At 42.3% G+C, this 12,299-nt stretch overlaps 1 protein-coding gene across 1 annotated transcript; it reads right to left on the minus strand.

Moving 5' to 3' along the window:
- Positions 1 to 5,868: 5,868 nt before the first annotated feature.
- On the minus strand, positions 5,869 to 9,832 carry Defb109b (defensin beta 109B). The gene is made up of 2 exons (XM_041664007.1): positions 9,775 to 9,832; positions 5,869 to 6,074 (listed from the first exon to the last, which is right to left on the minus strand). The coding sequence occupies exons 1-2, from the start codon at positions 9,830 to 9,832 to the stop codon at positions 5,869 to 5,871; spliced, it is 264 nt and encodes an 87-aa protein (XP_041519941.1).
- Between the last annotated feature and the right edge of the window lie 2,467 nt (positions 9,833 to 12,299).

Consider the following 12,299-nt stretch of genomic DNA (forward strand, 5'->3'; position numbering starts at 1 on the left):
CTCGGAGCTATTGTCGTCAGGGAGGCTGCACGAGGTGTGGACCGGGTGCCTGTGTGACCCAGAGTCTCCCCCACTCCAGGGACGTCATCCAGCACTCACTCAAGTTGACTGCCTACTTCCACAGGCACGAGCAGGAAGATACTCCTGTGTTTCTGATATTCAGCTTGAATGGAGCAAGCTGTGGGAACCAGGCCTCTAAGGACAGCATACTGATCCGGGAAATATTTGGAGACTCCTGGAGATCTCGAATCCTGGAGGTCTCCTCTGCCAGGGCTCTTCAAGCACCTTCGACCCCTTCCTGCGCATCCCCTTGGATATCGAGGGGGCTCAGAGGGTGAGCGAAGTCTTGGAGAATTTAGCCAAGGCGTAAGAGCTGTGCTCAGAAAATGCCTAGCTTTGTGGCTGTTGTCGGGGAAAGATGCTGCTTCCAAGACTCTGACTGTGCAAACTGCCTCAAAGGTTCTCCTGATGGTGTTGAATCGCTTCTCAGACTTCATGGGTGACAAAGAGGGCAGGGATGTGACCGTGACCTGCAAGCATGCACTTCAGAGCCTAATAGAAGACCATCTGGGTACGCCCTCTATGCTGTGATGGTCCCTGTCGGTTTAACTTGCCCCAGAGGACATCTCTTCTGTTTTATCAAAGCTGGCAATGGCCAGTGTTATAAGGTTGCCAGGTGTGACATGACTCCTGCCCTGCGGGAGCCTGCTTATATGCTCGTCTACGTCCAGCAGACTGATCTCAAAAAGGATGGTGCCACTGTGCCTGTCGGCAGAGTAAACAAGGCTCTTGGCCCCTGAACACCAGGTTGGGAAAGCCCAGCAGAGGAAATCTCAACAGAGGATCGCGAATGGAAACCACAGAGCCACAGGGACACACGGAGAATACAGCAAGCAAAGAAATCTCTTTAGACCTCTGGAAAGTCCTTCAGGAACACAGCAGCCCGAACCCTGTGCTGAATCTCAGGACAGTTGAACCCACTCTGCCAGCCAAGGCAGATTCACCAGGCCAGACACAGAGAATGGTCCTGACGAGGAGAATTCCAACAAGCTCCTGTCTGCTGGGAGTTGGGGGTAGCTGGTGGAGCCCGGGATGGTGAGTGGTGATTGTTGTAGGGTAATGAACACTGCGCAGTTCTGTAGTCCGGGACGGAGACCAAGAACAAGGGCAGGAGATCCAGCTGTTTACTAGCGCTCATTCCCCTGTGGATACACTGTGAAACGGAGCAAGAAATGGATTTACCCACCAGGCCGGACAGAACGTCTCACCCTCAGGTGCTCTCCATTTGTCTGCTGTGTCCTTGCCTGCCCTCCCCTCAACCTCACCCCAGCTGAGCCACGGGAATGACAATTTGAAAGTGGAAGAAACTGCTCAGGGTATTGATAAAAGTTAAACTTTCCTGGATTCTTGGGAGAAGTCTGCAGCGCCCTCTGCTGGAGCTCATCGGCTTTGCTCAGGGAAAACTTAACCGTGCACAAGCCAGGATTCAGGATTTCAACTCAGCTGATGACTTGTTTGCCAAGCCCAGGTTTGTTTGCTGTATTGAGTACATTGTAGGACTTTGTTTTGATTCATTGTACTTGAAATGCAAATATTTTGACCAAGTCAATTTTGTTACTTGACACTTTGTCAGTCTTTTATTTTGCCATGAATGCAAATTGATTTGAATATTATCCGAGTTTTTACTGAATATTGCAGTAATATTGGCCTCATAGATGTTTTTTCCATAGTTTTCTTTAGCTAGGTCTATTTCTGAGACATGGAATACAACGGGTGAAAAGATTATCTGTTATAAACAGTGTGAAGAAAGACAAGAGGGTTTGAGTTTTGCTTTAAAGAATGTCCGTCGTGGAATAAGAGGGCACAGGTGCTATGATGCTATGAAGGAGAAATGGGGAAAACGTGGGTGTAGGAGAGGGAAGGGGGAAAGGATGTTTGAAGATGCTGGCCGTGAGAGGACATCTAGAGAGATGGCTCCAATTTAGGAGTACCGGCTGCACAATAGAGCCAGCTCTGTTAGCTGAGGTGTGGGTGAACCAGCCCCCAAATTGTAACCAAAGGAGAGCTAGCTGTTCCCATGTCCCACTTCGCAGACCAACCCTACAGCTGCGCAGGCCCAGACCCAGGGTTATGACCTGGCCTGCCCCAACATCCACCCATCTATGATCTGCTGGAGTACGCGAAGGGAACGGACGCACGGACCCGAAGTTGCAGGATTTCCACGACACAGGGCGGCAGCAGGATGTCCAGGAAGAATCCTAGTGGGGCCCGGCATCAAGCGTGTAATTAAGACCAAGGGCCTCCCTAGACAATAATAAGGACCCTAAGAGAGACATACATAGATCTAATCTACATGGGTAGTAGAAAAAGACAAGATCGCCTGAATAAATTGGGAGCATGGGGACCTTGGGAGAGGGGAGAGACAGGGAGGGGAGCAGAGAAAAATGTAGAGCTCAATAAAAATCAATTAAAAAATAGTTTTCTCCAGGCGGTGGTGGCATACGCCTTTAATCCCAGCACTCGGGAGGCAGAGGCAGACAGATCTCCGTGAGTTCGAGGCCAGCCTGGTCTACAAGAGCTAGTTCCAGCACAGGCTCAGAAAGCTACAGAGAAACCCTGTCTCAAAAAAACTAAACTAAAAAAAAAATAGTTTTCAGTATGAAATGCTGCATCTTAAATGCTATTCTGGCAACATAGATATATAAGTGAGCTATTAAAACATGCAGCAATTTGTGGGTTACTTTTTACTAATATCTTAATATCCTAACTTTTCTATTGCATTTTTACTCTACAGAATTGTTAAATAGGAAATTAGCTGGAAAGGACTGAACAACAGGACCCAAATGATAGGAGACTGACATCATGCAGACTGAGCAGGTTGTAGTCATGTATTTAGGAATATACCTATGTATACATATATATATGCATATATATATATCACAACAATTAATGTAAAAAGAGGCCATGAATTTGATAGCAAGCAAGGCAAGGTGCATTGGAAGGTTTGGAGGGAGGAAAATGAATGAAGAAATGGTGTAATTATACGATCAAAAAGAAAAAAATACAGAAAGGAAAAAACTTTTTTTTATAAAAAAAGAAAAGCAAGAACAATTGATGAACCAGTTCAAAGTTCTACAACAGGGTATAAAGAGGAAAATGGTCGACTCATTATGATAGGCTCCAGGTGGCTACAATGAATCACGTAGTGTATGCTAACTACGTCAGATTACAGCAATATCAGGACTTCTTCTCCAGGTGAGCATGCACAGAGAGAGTGCTGATACCCTTTCCACTGGTAAATCTTTTTTTTTAGTATTTATTTATTTATTTATTTATTTATTTATTATGTATACAATGTTCTGTCTGTCTGTATGCCTGCAGGCCAGAAGAGGGCACTAGACCCCATTACAGATGGTTGTGAGCCACCATGTGGTTGCTGGGAATTGAACTCAGGACCTTTGGAAGAGCAGGCAATGCTCTTAACCTCTGAGCCATCTCTCCAGCCCCTGGTAAACCTTTCTTATTCATAGATACTTAAAACTCTATGATGCATATGCCTGCATCTTATACATCTACTTATAACAGAGCTGTAAGCGTCTGGGCAGTGCCAATCCCGAGAGAGATAAAGGGAAACTCGACAGAGAGCAGTCTAAGTCTCGTTGCTGACAAAACTGAGACCCCTGCTGCCCTGTTCAAGTCTCTTTTCTTTCTAAAAAGTATATTGTCTCTTCTCCAATTGATGAATCTAATTAACATAAGATACACTCTCACGTCCCAACTGAATCCTTCTCTTTGGAGAGTTCAGGAACCGAGACTGCTGCTTCATTTGAGACCAAAAAAACAAAACAAAACAAAACCAAAAAAAAACAAAAAACAAAAAAGACCAGGGGCCCCGAGCCAGACCAATAACTCTTTGCAATGAACACTTGCCAGTAGAGATGCATGGTTAAAGCGGCACACGGCGTGACTCGGGTCGCACTGCAGCTTCCGTGATGAGACTTTTAATTCCTTCCCTTAAATTTTTTTCTCATTTTATTTTCTTCTCTCTCTCTTTTTCTCTTGAATTTTGTTTTAGTCGGGGAGGGGTGTGTGCAGGGGCGGAGGGCAGATGCAAAGGGACAGGGAATGAATGGAATCAAGAACAACACATAGAATCAATTTTTAAAAAATTAAGAGTACTAGCTGCTCTTCCAAAGGACCCGAGTCTGATTTTCAGCCCCCATACTGCCCTTCACAACCTACAACCTTTTGTAAGCCCAGTTCAAGGAGATCAACTCCCTTTTCTGGCCTCTGCAGGCAGTGCGCACACATGAAGCATGGATGTACACACAGGCAATAACACACACACACACACACACACACACACACACACACACACACCATAAACATAAATAAATGACATCAGAGGCCTTGAGAGACTGGTTGCTCCTGCAGAGGTCCCAGGTTCGGTTCCTAGCAACCCGATTCACACAGGTGTCTTAACCCTAGCTGACTGCCCACGGCTGGATGAAGTCACCTGCAATCCCTTACACAGTCCCTTCTGCATTGAGGCCTGAGCTAGAGAGGAGGTTCTGTTCATTCAGCTAAGGAAAACAAGACCTTGTGGCGGATGGAGCAAGAGGAGGTATGGTCAGGACGATGCTGTATCAGGAAGGGCTCCTCACAGCCTGTGCCTAGCACTTTGCCGGGATTTACAACAAAACGGTTAGCTCTCGTGTGGGAAAATTGTCTATGTGGGTAAGTGTGAAGGCATACATAATCTGTAAGCGATTGTGCCATTCGTTCATAGGAGCAAAACATCAAACTGTTAGTTGGGGCCTTTCTTTTTGAAGTATTTAAAAAGCAAAATATTTAAAATTTTAAAATGTAAAACAAAAATTAAATTAATCAGTAGAAGTTTGATTTTTCTATTGATTAATTTAAATTTATTTCTATTTATATTGATTAATGAAGCTAGAAGCTTTTAGCCTCTTCTGTTAGCTTTCAACCTCTCTCTCCTTCCACCCTCTCTATTTTATTTTTTTGCTTTCATATGTTTCTGATTAATTATCATACACTTAATGTCTTCATATATTATGCCAAATCATTTTCTCCCTTCCTTACTCCAGTCCTCTCTCCTCTCCCTAGAGCTCCCTTCCTCTCCACTCTGATATGGTCTGGAAATCTCTGCATTCTATCTTCTAATTTATTTGTTCTGTTTGTGCAGATTTAACTATGTTTTATAATTTTATCTTCATTGATCCCAGTTGTTAATCTGTTGAATTTCTATTACAGTTGGAAAAAACATTTTTAATTAAAAAAAATGTATTGTTTTTTTCAGACAGGGTTTCTCTGTGTAGTCCTGGCTATCCTGGAACTCATTCTGTAGACAAGACTGGCCTCAGAGTTAAAGAGATCCACCTGCCGCTGCCTCCTGAGTGCTGGGATTAAAGATGCGTGCCTCAACCGCCCAGCCTGGAAACAAGATTTTAAAAATTCTTCTTGTTTCTATTTTATGGCGATTTGTGTTTCGCCTGCATGTGTGTATGTGCAACATGTGTGTGGGGGGATCTGTGGGGTCAGAAGAGGGTGCTGGAGCCCCTGGAACTGGAGTTGGAGATGTTGTGAGTCAGCATGTGGGCGCTGGGAAACTGAATACGGGTTCCGCTGAGGAATAGCCATCTCTCAGCTCAAAGGGAGTTTCTCATATTTAAATATTTTGCCTAAATTTGGAAATGTCATAAAGAAATGGTATCTGAGCACATTTGAAACCAATATTCAATTTTATTGGCAAGCCAAATAGAGTCTGGTTAAAGAGCTGGAAGCGTTCAGTGTGGAGATTACATTGCTTTAGAGGCACAGAGCTCTCCTTGGGCTGTTTACCGTGGTCTATTTTATCTTTTTCTTGAGGGGTTCTTGATAGTCTGAAAAGATAACTGGGGTTGGGATTGGCACAAGAACCCACCACATCCTGCAGCATTTCCATCTTCTTCGGCAACCGCCGATTTCATCTTCTATTAGTTTGCAAATGTCTCGTCTGCAAATGCCTTCCAGGTTGAGACAGTGGGTCTCTGCAGCACCCAAACCACTTCTAACTGCGGAGAAGAAACCAGGGCAGCAGTTAGCCCAGTGTCTGAATGCCAAAGCATCAGCATCCTCGCACGCGAAGGCATAATAGTTCTGGACTGAGTACCTCTCTCTGTGAGGGAAAGGAGTCAGATCAAAGATCCGCTAAGTAGCTGTTTCACACTGACCCCACACTCACCCTCTCTCCCCTTCTCCCGCAGCCTGCTCTTTGATTTTCTTATAAATACACGGGAAGTCTAGATAAAGCTGCAGAAGTTACTTCGTTGAATATCAGACTGAAACAAGAAGGGTAGGGACAAAATAGATTCCCCGGATATACTGCTGTCTTCATCAATGTACTCCTTTATGCAGAATGTCAACAAATCCTTGCTGTTCACTCACCAAACACTTTTCTTTATAAGAAAGAACAGTACAAATGGTATAAAGCCTCCCTTACTAACACAGAGGTGTTACAACTGGTCAAGGAATCTAACCATACAAACAAAACAAACAAACAATCCATAGAGTAATGAGGTGATTCAAAAGTGGCAAATGTTCCAGACAAAAATAATACAATAAAAAATCAGATACAACCTGGAGGACAGAAGCGAGAAGACAGACAGAGACTGTTTTCTGAGGTGGTGAAAACAATAAGCAATTATCCAAGCGGAAGCAAAAGAGCACTCAGGACAGCAAGACCTGAGTCCTCAGACTAAGACTTTGATGGATGAGCATGTCAGAAAAAGTCAGCTGAGATTAAACATAGACTCCAGCCGGTACCAGGCTCACGGGGCCGTGGTGAGGAGGAAGATTCACATCTCTGATGCTGTGGTTGCCTTACTTCATCTCCTTTCAGGCTGCTTATGGCAATCGTCTTAATGTTGACTGTTCTCACTTTTTCTTGCTTTCTTTCCCTCTCTCCCTTTGGATAGGGCAGAGTCAAGATTTCATGGGAAAGCATTGTATGGTAGTCAGTTGCGGTGCTAGTCTATGCTAAGCTAATATTCCCATTTTATTATTTTGATTGATATATACATATGAAGTTATACAGCAGGAGATCAAATAGTATTAGTTCATATTATGGAGTCACGGTTTCCATCCGGTGAGGCTATCTCTGTGATGGAGCTGGCATCTGCAGCCCTGATATACACTGAATTTGGCTCCAGACTTGAGGTGGAAGCTAACTCCTTATAGCATTGACTGTGGATCTTGCATTTCATGCAGACTTTGACCACTGGTGTGCATGGCCACAGTGGCTCTGGGATCTGGTGCGTGAGTGAGTTCACTTTGGTGACTGATTTGGTAGCCTGGAGCATAGGCGTGCGCAGAGAGCTGTTAGTGGTTTTGGTTTTTCAAGACAGGATCTCTCTCTATAGCTTTGGCTGTTCTGGAATTCACTCTGTAGAGCAGGCTGGCCTCGAACTCACAGAGATCTACCTGCCTCTGCCTCCTGAGACGAGGCAGACACCACCACCGCCCTGCTACAAGACTAATTTTAAAGCTGGGGGTCACCACAACATGAGGATATATTAAGGGATTGTAGCATTAGGAAGGTGAGAACCACTGTTTGAGTGAGTATTCGTAAGATACATAGGGTAACTCCATGTGGCGGGCATGCGGGGGATATTCCTATTGAGGCCTTAATTGGAGACTATTAAGACCTTACTCGGAGTCTCGGGTCACAATTCCACCCCTGTAAAGGGAACATAGGAGCTGGGGGGGGGGGGAGGAAATATACAGGTAGAGCGACTGAAGAGGTTTAATGACAGGGCAGAAGACAGGACACACTGTGGGGAGGAGGACCCTGATACCCAAATGGACTGAGAGACAGGAGCTCCAACAGAGCCCCTTGGAGGTACAGCAGGGAGAACGCCTGACGATAAGTGGAGACCCAAGGAGTCCCCTGGCATGGAGGCCGCAGCTCTCTGTGGGCAGAGACTACTCATAGAGGAATATGAAACAAACAACCAAGAGTTCTATTTTAGACATATTCATTTTGAAATCAAGCTTAGAGACAGCCGAGGTGCCCTTGGATCATTCATTCCAAGTCTGGAGTTCTCAGGAAAAGTCCGAGGGGGAATTTAAAGGACTGAGGCTAGCTGAGTCCTTAACAAGTGGATGAGAGTAGCCTGGAGAAGAGGGCCAGGAAACTGAGCCCGGGGGCTCGCTCCAGGAGGAAGCCCAGAAAAGACGAGGGAGCAGTGGGGAAACAGAGGTGAATCAAGTGACTTCCATACTGGAGTCTTTGGGTGACTCTGGCATGTCATAAAGAGAGGAAGGGCTGACTTTGGGGAAATCTGCTAACAGGCAAAGTAAGTTAACCGTGATGACTGGCTGGCTGGGCCTTGTGCAGGGAGGAAGAGAAAGCTTTTTCTTAATGAGTAGGTAAAGACAAAAGCAATTTCAGTATCAGAGTTTGAGGGTTGGGGAGGATGTTCAGTTGGGATCGATTTAAGAGAGAATGGAAGAGGATGATTTCAAGGACAAGACTGCAGGTCAGGATTTTAAGGCGTTTTCCACAAAATGGAACAGGAGAAGCAAAGTTTTTTTTTTTTCAAAGATCAGTTGAATATTAAAATGTTTGTATTTTGATGATGATAATCCAGTAGGAATATGATTAATGTTAAATCACTGATATAATGAACTGCAGCAGACAGATCCTTAAATACACAAGAGGAGATGGATATATGCAATATATATATATATATATATATATATAATATAAACACACGTTTATAATAAATCTTCTAGTTTCTCTTTGAGTCTTGGGAACACTGATGGAGATATCCACCCAGTCATCTTTGAAATAACTATTTTAAATAAGTTCTAAATTTTTTCTTGATCAGTATTACCAGATTACTATAAACTATGTTATTCTTTCAATAAATGAATAAATAAAGTTTTTTGTTTTGTTGATCTTTTGTTTCCTTTGTTTCTTGTATTCATTAGTTCCTTTTCAATTTATTCTTTGGGTTTATTATGCTATCTTTTCTGACGTCACGTAATGCATGCTCAGCCTCCTAACTTTGAGGAACCATTTGCCATTCTTTGCATCTACGCGTATGTTCAATCACCATGTCTAAAGTTCTTACCTACCGAGTCACTGCAGCTCGGTGTCTTTGCTTATTTGTCTACAGCTGTTGCCCTCTTCTCATCCCACAGGTTGAGTTTGCAAAGTGGTTTTTGTGTATAACAACTTTTATTTTTTAATAAAAGTTTTAATTTTTGTTGGTTTATATTTTGGCCCATTTCACAAAGCCAGTAAGTTCCCTCGCTAACTTCCTGTTAGCTGACAGTGGCTCCGACCTTTACTTGTTTTGGAATAATAATCACTTTGTAGGTTTGTATCTTCCCATCAAATGTCCAGGTATTTATGACCCTTGTTCAACATTACCTCTCCCTGATGAGATTCCATCCTTCTCCTCTGAGAGAGCAGATGCCATTATGGATGTCCCTGCCCGTGTCCTAGAAGAGTTGAGCATCTACAAAGAAATTCCCATGCCTCACAAGGCACCAGAGACACACACACACACACAAAAAAAAAAAACGATATAGTACAGTGTGCATTTGGCATTTGGGTTAATGGTACTGGACATCTATTTTACTCTGACATAATCTTAGTGGAACTGTTGCTATTAGGTTTCTGAACCTGTAAGGTTAATTAGTTTCTGACCTTCCAAAGAGACTTTTAAACTGAAGGCCCCTCTCTATAGTCGGCCACCAACTTACCTGGGGGTAAGAGAGTCAAAAGAAAGAGGATAGTATAGAGGATCAGATGGAATCTCATGGCTGAAGGGTCCGCGATGTGAAGACCAGAGACCTGCTCAAGTCTGAGGTCTTGGAGTATGGCAGATCCAGGGCTTTTTATGATGGTTTTAGGTCTGTGGTTTGTTCTTGGCTAGCAGAGCCTAACCAACAGAGAATAACTTATTCTCCCACATGGAATCTTCAAACACACAAGAGGACACAAGTGTGGCAATAATTCAATGGGTGAAAATCAGTAGACCTAAAATAGTCAATATAGTTGTTGAGGGAAAGAACAAAGTCAAAGACCAAGCAATACCCAACTTCGCTACTTACTGTAATATAACCTCACAATAATAAAGCTATATCACAAACTAGTAAATCAATGCATCAACAGAAGATAAAAGTCCCAGAATTAGACTTACACAAAAATAGTTTGTCAAAAACCAAAGGTAACTCATTGGGAAAAAAAATAAATTTCTCAACAAATAATGCTATAGCAAAACTTGAAACCCATATTTAGAACTATGTATCTAAGTATATATCTTATAACTGTCACAAAAATTACGATGGATGTTATTGCTCAACATAAAACAGAGTGACGTGATGCCGAGAAAATAATGTTGGAAACGATCTAGGCAACCTAAGATTTAGCGTTGACTCCTTAAAAGATGAAATTTCAAAAGTGGGACTTAGAAATGACAGAAGCGACAACTTAGACTTCATTAAAATAAGAACTTTCCTTACGTGGAAGGCATTCCTAGGAAGATGGGAAGGACGTGACGGTTGGAGGAGAGTCTTTATAAAATATCTAATAAAGTACTGGGATCCAAAATACACAAACAATGCCTAAAAATCGATGAGGAAGCCAGCAACACAAACTTAGGTCAAAAGAATGAGCAAGAATTTTTACCAGTGATGGACAGTAAGCCAATAAGCTGAAAAGACAAAGAAGAAAACTCACTCAGCATCATACTTTATCGCAATTGTGAACACTGACGTAAAATCCCACTACAGAACAGGTGGCGCTACACTATTGGACATCAGGAAAGGTGTGAAGAACAGGAGTGTCCACTCAGCTTAGGACACCAGTATAACTTTGCCACTGAGTGAAAATGTTCAGCCAAGTTTATCTTCACCATGTTAATCCTCAGAATCTACCTAAATAGAGAGTTTTATACTCATACAAAACCTGCACGTGAACTATATAATTAATAGCAACCTTTTATACTTGTTCACAATTTAAGAAGTTAACAGGATATTTTCCAATAGACATCCAGATACAGGGAGCATTTAGAGTTCAATGAGACATGACTTAAAAAGAACCGCTCCAGGGCACATTATAGTTAAAATACCAAAAATGCAGGACAAAGGAGAAAGTTTAAAGCTGCAAGGAAGAAAATCCAAGTCACAGATAAAGACAAACTGATCATCAATAAAACCCTGTTTCTCACCAGAAGTTCTAAAAGTCAAGAGGACGTGGGCTGATATGCTGCAGGCCCAGCTCGAAGATTACTGCCAAACTAAAACACCATACCCTGCAAAGCTACCCTTCAAAACTGAACAAGAAGTAAAGGCTTTCCAAAATAAGCACAAACTAATAACTTTATAAGTACCAGACTAGTATCATATCAGATACTGGGAGAAATCTGGACTGCAAAGAAAAGTAAGGCAAACCATGGAACATGAAGAAGATTATCGTTAGAAGAACAGCCAAGCAAACGAGAATTGGGAAGAAACCACAAATGATTGAGTAAAATGCCAAATCTCCAAGATGAAGGGAAAAGAAGTGAACATAACTTAAAAAGAAAGAAAGGCTTTTAAATAGCAGAAACGAGTATATATTTTTTAATAATAACAACCTTTAATATAAATAGTCTTAATTCTCTAATTAAAAGATGTAGCCAGTGGTGGTACACATCTTTAATCTCTGCACTCAGAAGGCAGAGGCAGGCAGATCTCTGTGAGTTTGAGATCAGCCTGGTCTACAGAGCAAGTTCCAGGACAGGCTCCAAAGTTAGAGAAATCCTGTCTCAAAACAAACAAACAAAAACGAGTAAATTGGTTGATTTGATTTTTTAAAATAAATAAATAAACAACTAAATAAATCTCAACGACTTGCTGCTTGTAGAAAACTCACCTGACTGGTCAAGATATTCTCAGACTGACTATGGAAAGAATAGAAAATTGTATGCAGGTAAACAAAAGACAAAAGCAAGCAGAAGGAACCATATTCATAATTAATACAGCAGGCTTCAAGGCAAAATTAGCCAAAAGAGACGAAGACAGTCATCACGTATTGCTAGAGAGAACAATGGGCCAAGAAGGTGTGAGGTGTGTGTGTGTGTGTGCGTGCACATGCAGCTAAAACATCATATATACAAATGATGTCAGACTACACTATTTTATAAAAATATAATACTGGGTATAAATCAAGAAATAGACTCAATGTAATACTACTGAGTGATTTTTTAGAATTCCTTTATTTAATGACTTCATGTATTTATTTT

The sequence above is a fragment of the Microtus oregoni genome, unplaced genomic scaffold (assembly GCF_018167655.1).
Source record: "Microtus oregoni isolate MIOR12 unplaced genomic scaffold, Mior012 000001F_ref0000356, whole genome shotgun sequence".
In the NCBI taxonomy this organism is placed as follows: Eukaryota; Metazoa; Chordata; class Mammalia; order Rodentia; family Cricetidae; genus Microtus; species Microtus oregoni.

Bases quoted from the DNA above. Each gene is read 5' to 3' on its own strand.
- Defb109b (XM_041664007.1), bottom strand. From the start codon at position 9,832: ATGAGATTCCATCTGATCCTCTATACTATCCTCTTTCTTTTGACTCTC. The intron at 6,075-9,774 runs GTAAGTTGGTGG...TCTTCTCCGCAG, and splicing joins TTTGACTCTCTTACCCCCAG to TTAGAAGTGGTTTGGGTGCT.